At 38.0% G+C, this 15,339-nt stretch overlaps 1 protein-coding gene across 3 annotated transcripts in view; it reads left to right on the top strand.

The window, feature by feature from the left end:
• ANKS1B (ankyrin repeat and sterile alpha motif domain containing 1B) overlaps positions 1 to 15,339 on the top strand; it is a 1,301,363-nt gene that overhangs the window by 757,496 nt on the left and 528,528 nt on the right. For 2 of the 3 annotated variants that reach the window (XM_011934483.1, XM_011934469.1), the window contains exons 13-14: positions 8,576 to 9,165; positions 11,030 to 11,102. In XM_011934483.1, the coding sequence (XP_011789873.1) occupies positions 8,576 to 9,165; positions 11,030 to 11,102 (663 nt within the window). The remainder of the gene's footprint in view (positions 1 to 8,575; positions 9,166 to 11,029; positions 11,103 to 15,339) is intronic. The other variant, XM_011934476.1, reaches the window with a different exon arrangement.

The raw sequence follows: 15,339 nt of genomic DNA, 5'->3' as shown, positions 1-15,339 counted from the left end.
TGTACAAATGTCATTCACACTAACAGAGTAAAGGAGAAAAATTACATAACTGAACAGATGCAGAAAAACATGTTTTATAAACTCAGTATCTAGTCACAATTAAAATTCTCAGCAACCTTAGAAGATAAGACATTTAACTTAATAAATGGCATCTACCCAAAACTTAGAGAAAACATTATTTTTTAAGATGACATTACTGTTCTCAGTTCTTTACTCTCTCTTCTGCCATGGTACATTGCAGTGCAGTAGCATAGGTGTCCATTTACATCCTCACTCCATTTACTTAGGTTTAGACATATGACTTTCTTCTGTCAAGAAGTAACAGCATGTCAGTTCCTACAGCTGAGATAGAAAGAAGCATTACATATTTCCACTGTGAAAAGACACATCATGTAGCCTCTGAACAACTCTACTATACACTCATGAGATAATGAAAGTGAAATGGGCAAATAATGTCTTAGTATTAGTCTGAAAATTGTTTTGACCTCATGAAACTTCTGAAATAGTCTTGGAGACCCCAAGCATCCCTGGACTACACTTTGATAACTGCTAATTTAGTGTATATTTTCTACAGGTAAGAGGTAAGTACATTCTTTTTTTTTTTTTTTTTTTTGAGACGGAGTCTCACTCTGTCGCCCGGGCTGGAGTGCAGTGGCCAGACCTCAGCTCACTGCAAGCTCCGCCTCCCAGGTTCACGCCATTCTCCTGCCTCAGCCTCCCGAGTAGCTAGGACTACAGGCGCCCGCCACCTCGCCCGGCTAGTTTTTTGTATTTTTTGGTAGAGACGGGGTTTCACCGTGTTAGCCAGGATGGTCTCGATCTCCTGACCTCGTGATCCGCCCGTCTCGGCCTCCCAAAGTGCTGGGATTACAGGCTTGAGCCACCGCGCCCGGCCGGTAAGTACATTCTTACACAACCACAGTGCAACCAAATCAGAAAGTTAATACATCACTATTATCTATTCCTCAGACCCCATTCAAGATTTACTGGTTTTCCCAATAATATTTTTTATGATCAATAGATCTAGTTCAGGATCATACATTGCATTTAGTTTTAATGTCTCTTTAGTCTTATTCAACCTGGAAGGGTTCCTTTGACTTTCTTTGACTTTCATGACCTTGACACGTTCGAAGATTACAGGCCAATTATTTTGTAGAATGGACCATGAATTGGATTTCTCTGATATTTCTGATATTCCTGTATAATTAGATTTAAGTTACACATCTTTGGCAGGAAAATCCAAAAGTGATTCTGCATTTTTCTCATTGCAACATTACCACACTGGATATGATTTTGATTTGTTCCATTACTGATATTTTTCACTTTGATCATTTGATTAAGATAGGGCCTCCCAGATTTCTTCACTGTGGAGTGTTTCTTTTTCCTCTTTCTAATTAATAAGTATTTTGTGGGGAGGCAATTTGAAATTATTTAAGATTCCCATTCCTAGTCAAACTTTTAAATCATTTATTTATTTATGGGCTCATATTTTTCTATCTTATTCAATGGGTTATAATCTATTACTGTCATTATTTATTTTGTTCCTAAAATTGCCCCCTATCTGAATCCTTTTTTGTTTCCCATGTTTAATGAGAAGGGATGTCCTGGATTAGGAAGAGGTTCCTGTCTGGGAGCAGGGATGAGCCACAGTAGCCATGAGCCCTTCACATCTCAAGGACCTTCTCCTTTGCAGTTACGATGAAGTACTAAGAAATACAGATTTTTCTCTGCTTGGTTCAGAAAGGGTTCCTGCTACTACCTCAGTGTTCTTGAGTTCCATGCGCCTGCCTTCCAAAGTGGTGCTCTCACATCTGAACGCTGTGCTTTGCTATTCTATTACATTCAAAGCCTCCCTCCACTGAACATCTACCTGATGCCACCCCCACTGCCTTTTTTTCTCTAGAGAAGGTCTCACTCTGTTGCCCAGACTGAGTGCAGTGGCATGATCAAAGCTCACTGCAGACTTGAACTCCTGGGCTCAAGCAATCCTCCCATCTCAGTCTCCTGAGTAGCTGGAACCCACAGGCACTCATTACCATGCTTAAATATTTTTAAAAACATTTTTTGCACATATGAGGTCTTGCTATGTTGCCCAGGCTGGTCTCAAACTCTTGGGCTTAAGTGATCCTCCCGCCTTAGCCTCCCAAACTGTTGGGGTTACAGGTGTGAGCGACTGCATCTGGCCCCTACTTCCCCATTATGTGAAATGTTTTTCTCCCTCACATCTTTGGTGTTTTCACCCTGCTCAATTTGTATTCTTCTCCCAAAAGTTTTTCTTCAGAGTGGATCTGTAGCCTACTACAGGCATGCATTTATTGGAGATTTCTGATATTCTCGAAGGAGTAAGCTACTTCCTGTGGTCTATTTACAAGGTGTTTACAAGTTCTGCCAGTTGTTCTCAAATTTTACTGCACACTCTCCTGCTTAGCACAAGACACTCTCCTTTGGGAAATCAGTATCTGATGGCAATTCCATGGCTTGTAGGTGCCATTGAATTTCCCTTTCTCTTCACCACTATTGCTGCACCACTGCTGATTCAGTTCTGGATCCTGCTGCTGTCATGTGATTTGGCTACACCCCTCTGTTTTTCAGGGCCATGGGGGATTTCTTAATCATTCTTAAGCTTTACTGGAGATATCACCTGTAGTGTTTTTCCTTTATTTTGCTATTATTTGCTCATTTTATTCTTTTACTATCCCCATGTCTTGTTTTTATGAGAATTGAGGTGAACAATTTAAAAAGAACACTATGCTGTTGTCATGTTCAGAAACACCAATTATCTTCTAAAAGTATAAGTCATATCACGCCAACCCTATTCCTACCTGCATCTCTGATTTGATCGCCAACCATTCTACTAATCCCCCACCACTCTTATAGCCACTCGGGCCTTCTTACTGTTCTTACTAGCTAGCCTTAGGGACTTTTCATATCTTCTTTCCTATGCCTTGAAATAATCCTCCCCCAAAACTTTGAATGATTTATACTTTCACAGTCATTTCTGTGTCTGCTCAATGTCAGCTCCTGAGAAAGACATTTCCCAATTGCTTATAGCATCTTCCTTTCATTTCTATCTCATTACTTTAGTTTTTTCACAGCACATACCATCATCAGATATTATAGTATTTCTTGATTTGCCTATAGCCGTCTTTTCTGCTAGAATGTAGGCACCATGAAGGCAGGACTTTGCCTTCGACAGTGCTGAAACTTTGCCACCTGATATACAGGAAATGTTTTATATATATTTGTGAAATAAATTCACAGTTTCTACTAATATCAACATCAGCCCCAGTATCCTTAAAAATAGGAAAAATTTTTACTGTCTAAAGCAGATGCAATGACCCAATAGACAAAAGTTACACTCTATAATAGAAAAAAGTCACTTCTTTTCTATAATTTTTCCATAGCATGAAATTTTGGATTTTATTCTTATTCAGGTGATATATAGGTGATAAAAATCAGAGCAAAGATGGATAAAAAGAGATTGAACTGCTTCCTATTGGATATTTACTCTGACATTTCTTTGAAATGCTAGTGATGCCTTGAATAACTATCAGATTGGAATTCACATGTATTTAGTTCTGTATCTTGGCATGAAATATCCACTTATCAAAAGAGAAGTGTAAAATTAAATGAGACAAGTTATGACAACAGTTTAATCTATGTATTTTGCCTCCATTTTGTCTAAAGAAAGCACAAAAAATTCTTTCCAAAGTATACTTTTTAAAATATACAGAAACAAAGGAATAAATCCCACGTGATTATTATGTCAAAATAATCTTTATTGAGTGTCTAATACAGTTATTACTGTATTTGTTTGTAAAAATGAAACCCTATAGATTAAAAATTATTATTGTTATAAACATATTCTTAGTGTTCTACGCAGCATATGTTGTTCTAACTGCTTTACTTCTTGCCATGGTCCAAATATTTGTGTTCTACCAAAATTCATATGTTGAAAGCCCAACCCCCAAGATGATGGTAATAGGAGGTGGGCCTTTTGAGAGGTAATAAGAGAGACTCTAGAGAGCTCCTTTGTTCCCTCCACCATGTGAAGACCCAGGCAAGATGGTACCCTCTATGAACCAGAAAATGAACCCTCTCCTGACACCAAATCTGCTGGTGTCTTGATCTTGGACTGCTCAGCCTCTAGGCCTGTGAGAAATAAGTATCTGTTGTTTGTAAGATACCTGGTTTATGAAATTTTGTTATATCAGCCCAAATGGACTAGCACATTTATTATTCTATGATTTCATTTAATATTCACAACACTTTTAGGTATATTCTATTACTATCATCATTTTCCAGATGTGGAAATAGAAACATTGCCAGAATTTATTTTGAAGAATATATTAATTCTTTAAAACTTGGGATATAGATTGAATTAGTTATCTATTGTCATATATCAAATCATCCCAAACTTAATGGCCATTAATATTGCTCATGATCCTGGTGGGTGTCTTCTTCTGGCCTGGGAAAGCCTCAGCTCCTCTTGGCTGTGCTTGCTGATACATCAGTGGTATTGACAGAATGGCCTGAGTTTGGTAGGTCCACTCTCATAGGTGGAAGTTGGCTGGCTTTTGGTTGGGGTAACAGGACTGACTGATGTATGAACCATATCTTTTATTTTCTATTTTATTTGTGTGTTTTTATTTTTATGCTTCTGTCTCTTGGACTCTTGCTGTGGAGGGACTGTCCCTCCTAGGGCTAACTAATTCCTAGAGATAGTAAACAGCTCACCCTTGAGCATGCTTTTCTTATGCAAACTAACAGTTGCAGAGCCCATACCCCCAATTACCTCCTTTATCTGGCTCTTACTCTCTAGGCCACTATTCATTCACCTGCTCTAATGACCAGACAACTAGGTACAGTTCCTATGCCCCACAGTCTGCTAAAACTATTCAAACTAGCCATTCGTAAACCTTCTTATACCTGCTTTGTGTGTTTCTTTTCATGGAAACCATAATAAAGGCTCTTGCCCACAATCTCCCCTCACTTTGTCAGCCTCTTCCTGAGGGACCCTGGTATTTCCCTGTGTGGCCCCTATAACGCGGCATGCCTCTCAGATCAATGAGTATGGCATCTATCTTTCAATGGCAATTGTCTCCCGATCTGTTGGTTTCAACATACCTGAAAAATAATAAAACCTACATTTTGAAACAGCTGGATAATGTGTCACCTCAGCATCCAGCAGGCCAGCCTGGCTTGTTCACATGGTGTCAGGGTTCCAAGAGCAACAAGGGAACAAGTCTAATGCACACATGCTTTTCAGGTCTCTGCTTATATCACATTTGTTGCAGTCTGATTGAGCAGTTCAAGGCATACGGCCACAATGTGAGGGAGTCAGCATGGGAGGGCTGGATGTGGGGAGGGCTGTGTCTGCAGGGAGCTGTGAGCAGACTGGGGCCATGACTGCAATAAATCCACCACACAAGCTTTCCAGGAGGCTTCATATCAACTTCTCATTTTCTTTGACTTGAATAATCTTTAGAATTTGGCCACTGGAAAAAGCGAGTAGTATTTGTCTTTTCACCATTCTTGGCAGAAATGTTACCATCACAATGCTAAGAACTGCTATTCAGAAAACTAAGCTTTATAAGCTAACAACGAAATTATCTTTTACTTTGAGAAGTGACTGCTTGTGACTAGAGGACTTGGACAGTGTAAAGCATTGTGGGTGGTAATTATAGTCATTGTGGTCGAACTACAGAGGGGATGGTAACCCAATAATAATATTTGCAGAAAACTTTAAACAATATTACGCCCCTAAAATTCTCATTTTTCTAGATAATGAACATCGTCAGAAATTCTTTTGTTGAGATTTACAGAACCTTTTTCCCACAATAGGCAAGCTCTTTTCGATTTTCCTTTCTTTTTTTCTTTTTTTCTTTTTTTTTTCTTTTGAGACGGAGTTTCTCTCTTCGCCCAGGCTGAAGTGCAGTGGCGAGACCTCGGCTCACCGCAAGCTCCGCCTCCCGAGTTCGTGCCATTCTTCTGCCTCAGCCTCCCGAGTAGCTGGGACTACACGCACCTGACACCACACCCGGCTGAATTATTTTTTCTTTTTTTTTTTTTTTTGTATTTTTAGTAGAGACGGGGTTTCACTGTGTTAGCCAGGATGGTCTCGATTTCCTGACCTCATGATCCACCCGCCTTAGCCTCCCAAAGTGCTGGGATTACAGGCGTGATCCACCGTGCCCGGCTCGATTTGCCTTTCAAATTCAGACCCTTTATCCTTCTTCAGCAACTTTCAAAATGAAATTCTAAAACTTCCTTATTTCAGAATTCCTCCTTCCTACCACCTTAATCACCATTATTGTCACCCATACCAACCTGTTTATGTTGTAAAGCACTATGTGAGATCCAAGTAGCCTAGGGAAAAAAAAATGCATTGCAACAAGATGCCAGGTCTTATTTTCTTCTTACTATTAGCTTATCTCCAAGAAGAAAACAAAACAAAACAAAGAAAAAGCTCTAATGTTTTTAGTCCACTTTTCCCAAATTCCAGATATAATCATGAACAGGAGAAGCATGTCTCTCTTTACAAAGAGCCTACTTGCTTGTCCTACGGATAAACTAACCCTAGATTTTTTTAAAACTTATCTTTAATAGCAATATATTTGCAAGTCCAATGGACGTCAGAATCTGATAGACCTTAATTTGAATCTCAGCTTAATCGCTTACTAGGTGGAGAAATATCAGTGTCTTAAGTTGTCTAAGTGTTAATTTTGACTTCTTAAAAATGCACATACTCAGTGATAAACTCTAGTCTTTAGAGATAATTCAAAGCTGCCTTATCCCCCTATTCACTCACTATTCTACCCCTAGAATGGTCTCTGTTGTGAAAGGAAAACAAAATAGAGAGTTATCAAGACAGTGTGGCTATTTTAGAAAGGGATGAGGTTTTATTGTTTTGTTTTGTTTTTGTGAGAAGACAGTTGAGTATAATAGTAGTAGATGGGTGCAGATTGTTGCTTTTGTAGATTCATGTTTCTTGGATCTCTTCCTGTCACTCTTCTTTCTTCAATCTCAGGATGCTGGTATGATAGCTGGGCAGGCAAACATCTTCTCTTTGGAAAAATCAAGCAGGAACCAGGGTGAAGTCTAGAGATACATAGCTAGGAATATACCTGTTTTTACCAGTTCCCAGGCAGACAGCAGTATAGAGATCTGGGGCCAATCTTCACTATAAAGAGCAGATGTGTCTGTAGCATCTTCTGAGCCAATGTCTAATGAGATTTATTATGGTTGCCAATTTCTTAAAAATATGATAATTTGATATTTTGGCCATGTCTTTCCATCACAAAATCATAATTATTATTAATAATCACTTTATAGGATTGTTATGGGTGTCAAGTGAGATGATATAAATATAATTCCTCATTCAGTGCCTAGTAAATAGCACTTACCCATTAAATGTTACTTGTTAATTTATAAAAATGTTAGTGTTGGGGGTTTATGGTAATAACTAGCTTATTGAAAGTATGAATCAGCAAATCAACTTTGGATTTGTTGTCATTATGTACCACATTTGCTATACTTTAGTTCTTTGCAACAGTGAGTTATGGGCTTATCAGGTAACTTAAATTTTGATCTTGGCAACATTTAGCTATTGATCTGAATTAAAATGAACACTGAAAAAAAGTACACTTACTTTCTTTGCTAAATTCTTTGGCCAGGTTTTTAAACAGTATGTCTTTGAAAGACAAATTAAATTGCAAAAAGCATGGTGTATTTTAAATCTCAGAGAAAATGTGTATTTTATCTTAGAAAAAAAAATCCAAAGGAATAAAAATTATCATTCATCATCAGTTTCTTTTCTGCATTACATCTTCAAAGGTCTGAAGAAATTAGAAAATAGCTAATGCTATTTCAGAGAAGAAAGAAAAAGCTACCTTTGTGCTCATAGCTCAACGTTAGTTTCTGGTATCGGAGTCTCTCTTTTTCGGATATTATGGATTGCATTGTTTGCCTATGTCAAGTCTGAACAAATTTTTTTGTGTAAATTATGTAATCTGCATAGAATTATTTTTAATTTATATTTAAGGTAATATGATCAGGATTAGTAAACTTAAATTACTTTTAATAATACCTTTTTTCAAAATTTGGTTTTTGAATTTATTTGCTGGGAAGAGAGCAGAGGGTTGTCATTATATATGACCTTGACTTACCTGCCTAATGTCCTACTGCATGATGATTCATTTACTGTGAGAGTTTAGATGTGTGTGTTCTACTTTAAGAAAATCCAATTTTGTTCATTGACTATAAAGCATACACCCTGGGTTCAAGGGAGAAGTGAATGAAGTCACTCAATTAATACACAATTCATGCTTTTGAAATGAACTCTAAGGTATATCAAAAAGAATGATTCACACACACATGCACACACACGCACACACACTCATACATTCATTCTATACGTGGCACTGTGGGGTTATGGGTATTTCAAAAGTGAAGGTATTGCTATGTAGCAGTAAATCAAATGTCTGGATGCCCACATGTTCATAAGAGCACTGCTATTATATCGTGACTTCCAGAAGCCTTTATAAACCCTAATATCCCTTCCTTCCTTTTGCAGATGACCTCTCCCAACAGGATGACAAAGATCCCCCAAAAGAATATGATCCTGGGCAATTTGCAGGCCTGCTCCATGGATCCTCTCCAGCCTATGAGTCCCCTGAAAATCCGTTTCACCTCTATGGGAAAAGAGAACAATGTGAAAAAGGACAAGATGAAGTCAGTTTGGCAAACAGTCCTTTGCCTTTCAAGCGGTCTCCAATAGAAAATAACTCAGAACCTTTGGTAAAGAAAATTAAACCCAAAGTGGTCAGTAGAACAATTTTTCACAAAAAAAACAACCAACTTGAAAACCATACCATTGTTGGCACAAGATCAACCAGGAGTGGATCTCGGAATGGGGACCAGTGGGTTATGAACACAGGGGGATTTGTGGAGAGAGCCTGTACTCTGGGGAGAATAAGGTCATTGCCTAAAGCCTTGATCGACATGCATTTGTCAAAAAATGTCTCTAAATCTGATTCTGATCTCATTGCCTATCCTTCCAATGAGAAAACATCACGAGTTAACTGGAGTGAATCTTCCGCTGCTGAACACAGTTCTAAAGGGAATTCTGAAAGAACACCATCCTTCACATCGGAGTGGGAAGAAGTAAGCTTTGTTCTTCTTGCTGTTCATCCTATAAGGCTTTGGAGTCGAGGGAGGTTTGAAGGAAGGATTTTCAGCTTTTTAGGTCTTTCAAAAGCAAACAAAAAAAATGCATACAGCTCCAACTGGAATGAAATGGTTCTGTGGGTAATGCATGGTAATTTCACAGCAAGTATAAAAACAAACACGGTTCCACACATGTGGGTTAATCTATTGTTTCTATAGAAATTGGTGTCAAGCAGAAGTAATAACTAGCTATGAGGTACAAGAGAATATTCACATCTTGTCCTGCCGAGCACCGCAGCTGACAAATAGAGAAAAAGCTTGGTATTTTTCTCTGTGTTGTTTTGCTACTTGCCAAACTCTTTGTTAGCTTGTCTCCCTTCTTTAAAGTATCTTATATTTTCAGAAGAGCTCCTTAGAATCTTCATGGTAAATAAAGTGTCCCAGCTCTTCTCCAACCACCACACAATAAACACACATCATTTGATATTTCCCTTTTGCAGCTGTCAGGGAAATAAGGAAAAAAATGCTTGAGGTTCAAATATCACCAATTTAAGTTCTACTTAAAGACAAAGTCTTTAATTTCATAGTCTCTCTTGGTATTTCATTCTAACACATCACATATTGTCTCTGAAAAGACTGTGCCAGTTAGATTAGGTTTAGAAGCGCAATAGATCATTATAGTATTTGGAGAACTAGAAATGGATATGATCTGATAGTGATATTCTGAATTGAGCTGTTTGAGAAAATCACTTAATATCTCTGCATCTGTTTCAGGGTGAATAAACTGGGACATTTAAGTAATGCCATTGTCCTTTTTGAAAGCTGCTGTCTTATTCAGGTTGCTAACATCAAGAGAGGCATTAAGCCCCAAATTGCTATAGCTTAGACAGTCATGTCTTCCTTTAAATTCCATACTTGTAGGTGGTTAGTTTTTCAAGTATAGCCATTTCTTTTATTTATTAATTTAGTGAATAACATCTGAAATCCTTTTGTAGAGGCAAGATTAATTAACATTTAGCTTAGATCTTATAATTAAGTTGTTTACGTGCCTAGATGCTGGTGATTGGATGCCACTAATCAGCTTGTGGCTGGTCAAACCATTTGGTTAGAACTTAGCTCCAGGCCAGGCATGGTGGCTCATGCCTATAATCCCAGCACTTTGGGACACCGAGGCAGGTAGATCACTTGAGGCCAGCAGTTCAAAAACATCCTGGTTAACATGGCAAAACCCCATCTCTACTAAAAACACAAAAATTACCCAGGTGTGGTGGCACACACCTGTTATTGCAGCTACTTGGGAGGCTGAGACACGAGACTCACTTGGACCTGAGAGGCGGAGATTGCAGTGAGCTGAGATGGTGCCACTGCACTGTAGCCTAGGCAACACAGTGAGATTCCGTCAAAACAAAAAACAAAAATCTTTGCTCCTGTGGCCATGCTCTCCACACCCTGAAACCCGCTCCTTTACCAGTTAGATGGGATGCATGTTCTTAGGCAGAAGAAGAAGGATGCCAGAGAGCAAAGACTTTGTCACATGAATTTATCTACAGCCCTTCTGAGTTTGAAGAGTACACAGTTCCTAAATGACCAGTCTATCCAAGTACAAAGTTTATTTCAAGAAACACAAAGAAAAGGCAAGCTAATTTTGAAAGTTTAAGAAAGGGGAACATACTTTACATTGTAATAAAACAATTCCAAAGATATTTGCTTCCCTTTAAATCTTTCTCTATCCGTCTCTTAACTGGGGAACACTGTGGTAATAACATCAAAAATATTTGCTCCCTTCATTTGAAAGTTATTTTCAAATGCAATGTTAAAAGTGAATGTAGCAATCCATTTAAATGGTTTTTGTTTCTTACAGATTGACAAAATAATGAGTTCCATAGATGTTGGAATCAACAATGAACTTAAAGAGATGAATGGTGAGACCACAAGTAAGGACAACTTCCTTTACATTATAATGAAAAAATGTGCTTAAGGAGTAGTGAGAAAATGGTAGGAATCTTTAGATAATTGCATTTTTTTCATTATAACAATAACTGCAAATTATTTCCTTCCACTCTCAGATCTAACAACAATGACATATAAGCAACATCAGTTGTAAGAATATTGACTTAGCAAATAGAGAGGGTTTTTTTTCCCATGTGCTATTTTACTATGCCAGTGAAGTTTTTCCTTTCTTTTAGAATTTTTTAATAATACTTTTAATTTAAATGTACTTCAAACTCTCTGTTGGTTGTAAGTCTTTTTTATTATTATTATACTTTAAGTTCTAGGGTACATGTGCACAACGCTCTGATTTGTTACATAGGTATACATGTGCCATGTTGATTTGCTGCACCCGTCAACTCATCATTTACATTAGGTATTTCTCCTAATGCTATCCCTCACCCAGCCCCCCACCCCCCAACAGGACCCTACATGTGACGTTCCCTGCCCTATGTCCATGTGTTCTCATTGTTCACTTATGAGTGAGAACAGGTGGTGTTTGGTTTTCTGTCCTTGTGACAGTTTGCTGAGATTGATGGTTTCCTGCTTCATCCATGTCCCTGCAAAGGACATGAACTCATCCTTTTCTATGGCTGCATAGTATTCCATGGTGTATATGTGCCACATTTTCTTAATCCAGTCTATCATTGATGGACATTTGGTTGGTTCCAAGTCTTTTCTATTATGCATAGTGCCACAATAAACATACGTGTGCATGTGTCTTTATTGTGGCATGATTTATAATCCTTTAGGTATATACCCAGTAATGGGATCTCTGGGTCACATGGCATTTCTAGTTCTAGATCCTTAAGGAATCGCCACACACTGTCTTCCACAATGGTTGAACTAATTTACACTCCCACCAATAGTGTAAAAGTGTTCCTATTTCTCCACATCCTCTCCAGTATCTGTTGTTTCTTAACTTTTTAATGATTGCCATTCTAACTGGCATGATATGGTATCTCATTGTGGTTTTGATTTGCATTTCTCTGATGACCGGTGATCATGAGCATTTTTTCATATGTTTGTTGGCTGCATTAAGTGTCATCTTTTGAGAAGTGTCTGTTCATAACCTTTGCCCACTTTTTGATGGGATTATTTGTTTTTTCTTGTAAATTTGTTTAAGTTCTTTGTAGATTTTGGATATTGGCCCTTTGTCTGATGGGTAGATTGAAAAGATTTTCTCCCATTCTGTAGGTTGCCTCTTCACTCTGATGATAGTTTCTTTTGTTGTGTTTAGTTTAATTAGATCCCATGTGTCTATTCTGGCTTTTGTTGCCATTGCTTTTGGTGTTTTAGTCATGAAGTCTTTGCCCATGCCTGTGTCCTGAGTGGTATTGCCTAGGTTTTCTTCTAGGGTTTTTATGGTGTTAGGTCTTACATTTGAGTCATTAATCCATCTTGAGTTAATTTTTGTATATGGTATAAGGAAGGGATCCAGTTTCAGCTTTCTACATATGGCTAGCCAGTTTTCCAGCACCATTTATTATATAGGGAATCCTTTCCCCATTGCTTGTTTTTGTCAGATTTGTCAAAGATCAGATGGTTGTAGATGTGTGGTGTTATTTCTGAGGCCTCTGTTCTGTTCCATTGGTCTATATCTCTGTTTTGGTACCAGTACATGCTGTTTTGGTTAAGTAGCCTTGTAGTATAATTTGAAGTTAGGTAGCATGATGCCTCCAGGTTTGTTCTTTTTGCTTAGGATTGTCTTGGCTATGCGGGCTCTTTTTTGGTTCCATATGAATTTTAAAGTAGTTTTTTCCAATTCTGTGAAGAAAGTCAGCAGTAACTTGGTGAGAATAGCATTAAATCTATAAATTATCTTGGGTGGTGTGGTGATTTTCATGATATTGATTCTTCCTATCCATGAGCATAGAATGTTCTTCCATTTGTTTGTGTCCTCTTTAGTTCATTGAGCAGTGGTTTGTAGTTCTGGTTAAAGAGGTCCTTCACATCCCTAGTAAATTGGATTCCTAGGTATTTTATTCTCTTTGTAGTAATTGTGAATGGGAGTTCACTCATGATTTGGCTCTCTGTCTAATATTGGTGTATAGGAATGCTAGTGGTTTTTGCACATTGATTTTGTATCCCAAGACTTTGCTGAAGTTGTTTATCAGCTTAAGGAGATTTTGGGCTGAGATGATGGGGTTTTCTAAATATACAATCATGTCATCTGCAAACAGAGACAATTGGACTTCCTCTCTTCCTAATTGAATACCCTTTATTTCATTCTCTTGCCTGACTGCCCTAGCCAGAACTTCCAACACTATGTTGAATAGGAGTGGTGAGAGAGGACATCCCTGTCTTGTACCAGTTTTCAAAGGGAATTCTTCCAGTTTTTGCCCATTCAGTATGATATTAGCTGTGGGTTTGTCATAAATAGCTCTTACTATTTTGAGATACATTCCATCAATACCTAGTTTATTGAAAGTTTTTAGCATGAAGGGCTGTTGAATTTTGTCAAAGGCCTTTTCTGCATCTACTGAAATAATCATGTGATTTTTGTTGTTGGTTCTGTTTATGTGATGGATTACATTTATTGATTTGCATATGTTGAACCAACCTTGCATCCCAGGGAGGAAGCCAACCGGATAAGCTTTCTGATGTGCTGCTGGATTCAGTTTGCTAGTATTTTATTGAGGATTTTTGCATCAGTGTTCATCAGGGATATTGGCATAAAATTCTCTTTTGTTGTGTCTCTGCCAGGCTTTGGTATCAGGATGATGCTGGCCTCATAAAATGAGTTAGAGAAGATTCCCTCTTTTTCTATCAAGTGGAAAAATTTCCGAAGGAATGGTACCAGTTCCTCTTTGCACCTCTGGTAGAACTTGACTGTGAATCTGTCTGGTCCTAGACTTTTTTTACTTGGCAGGCTATTATTGCCTCAATTTCAGAACCTGTTATTGGTCTATTCAGAGATTCAACTTCTTCCTGGTTTAGTCTTTGGATGGTGTATGTGTCCAGGAACATTATCCATTTCTTCTAGATTTTCTGGTTTATTGGCATAGAGTTGTTTATAGTATTCTCTGATGGTAGTTTGTATTTCTGTGGGATTGCTGGTGATATCCCCTTTACCATTTTTTATTGCATCTATTTCATTCTTCTCTCTTCTTTATTAGTTTTGCTGGCAGTCTATTTTATTGATCTCTTCAAAAAACCAGCTCCTGGCTTCATTGATTTTTTTTGAAGGGTTTTTTGTGTCTCTATCACCTTCAGTTCTGCTCTGATCTTAGTTATTTCTTGTCTTCTGCTAGCTTTTGAATTTGTTTGCTCTTGCTTCTTTAGTTTTTTAGTTGTGATGTTAGGGTGTCGATTTTAGATCTTTCCTCCTTTCTCTTGTGAGCATTTAGTGCTTTGAGTTTCCCTCTACACACTGTTTTAAATGTATTCCAGAGATTCTGGTACATTATGTCTTTGTTCTCATTGGTTTCAAAGAACATCTTTATTTCTGCCTTCATTTTGTTATTGACTCAGTAGTCAGTCAGGAGCAGGTTGTTCAGTTTCCATGTAGTTGTGCAGTTTTGAGTGAGTTTCTTAATCCTGAGTTCTAATTTGATTGCACTGTGGTCTGAGAGACAGTTTGTTATGATTTCTGTTCTTTTACATTTGCTGAGGAGTGGTTTGCTTCCAATTATGTGGTCAATTTTAGAATGAGTGCAATGTGGTGCTCAGAAGAATGTCTGCTCGGTTGATTTGGGGTGGAAAGTTCTGTAGATGTCTATTATGTCCAGTTTGTCCAGAACTAAGTTCAAGTCCTGCATATCCTTGTTAACTTTCTGTCTTGTTGATCTGTCTAATACTGACAGTGGGGTGTTAAACTCTATCATTATTGTTGTGTGGGAGTCTAAGTCTCTTTGTAGGTCTCTAAGGACTTGCTTTATGAATCTGGGTGCTCCTGTATTGGGTGCATATATATTTAGGATAGTTATCTCTTCTTGTTGAATTGATCCCTTTACCATTATGTAGTGGCCTTCTTTGTCTCTTTTGATCTTTGTTGGTTTAAAGTCTGTTTTATCAGAGACTAGGATTGCAACCCTGCTTTTTTTTTGCTTTCCATTTCTTTAGTAGATCTTCCTCTATCCCTTTATTTTGAGCCTTATGTGCATCTTTGCATGTGAGATGGGTCTTCTGAATACAGCGCACCAATGGGTCTTGCCTCTTTATCCAATTTGCCAGTCTGTG

This window comes from Colobus angolensis, unplaced genomic scaffold (genome assembly GCF_000951035.1).
Source record: "Colobus angolensis palliatus isolate OR3802 unplaced genomic scaffold, Cang.pa_1.0 Scaffold10, whole genome shotgun sequence".
NCBI classification, from domain to species: domain Eukaryota; kingdom Metazoa; phylum Chordata; class Mammalia; order Primates; family Cercopithecidae; genus Colobus; species Colobus angolensis.
Note: the sequence above shows the minus strand (reverse complement) of the source record. Positions and strands in the feature narration are given on the sequence as shown.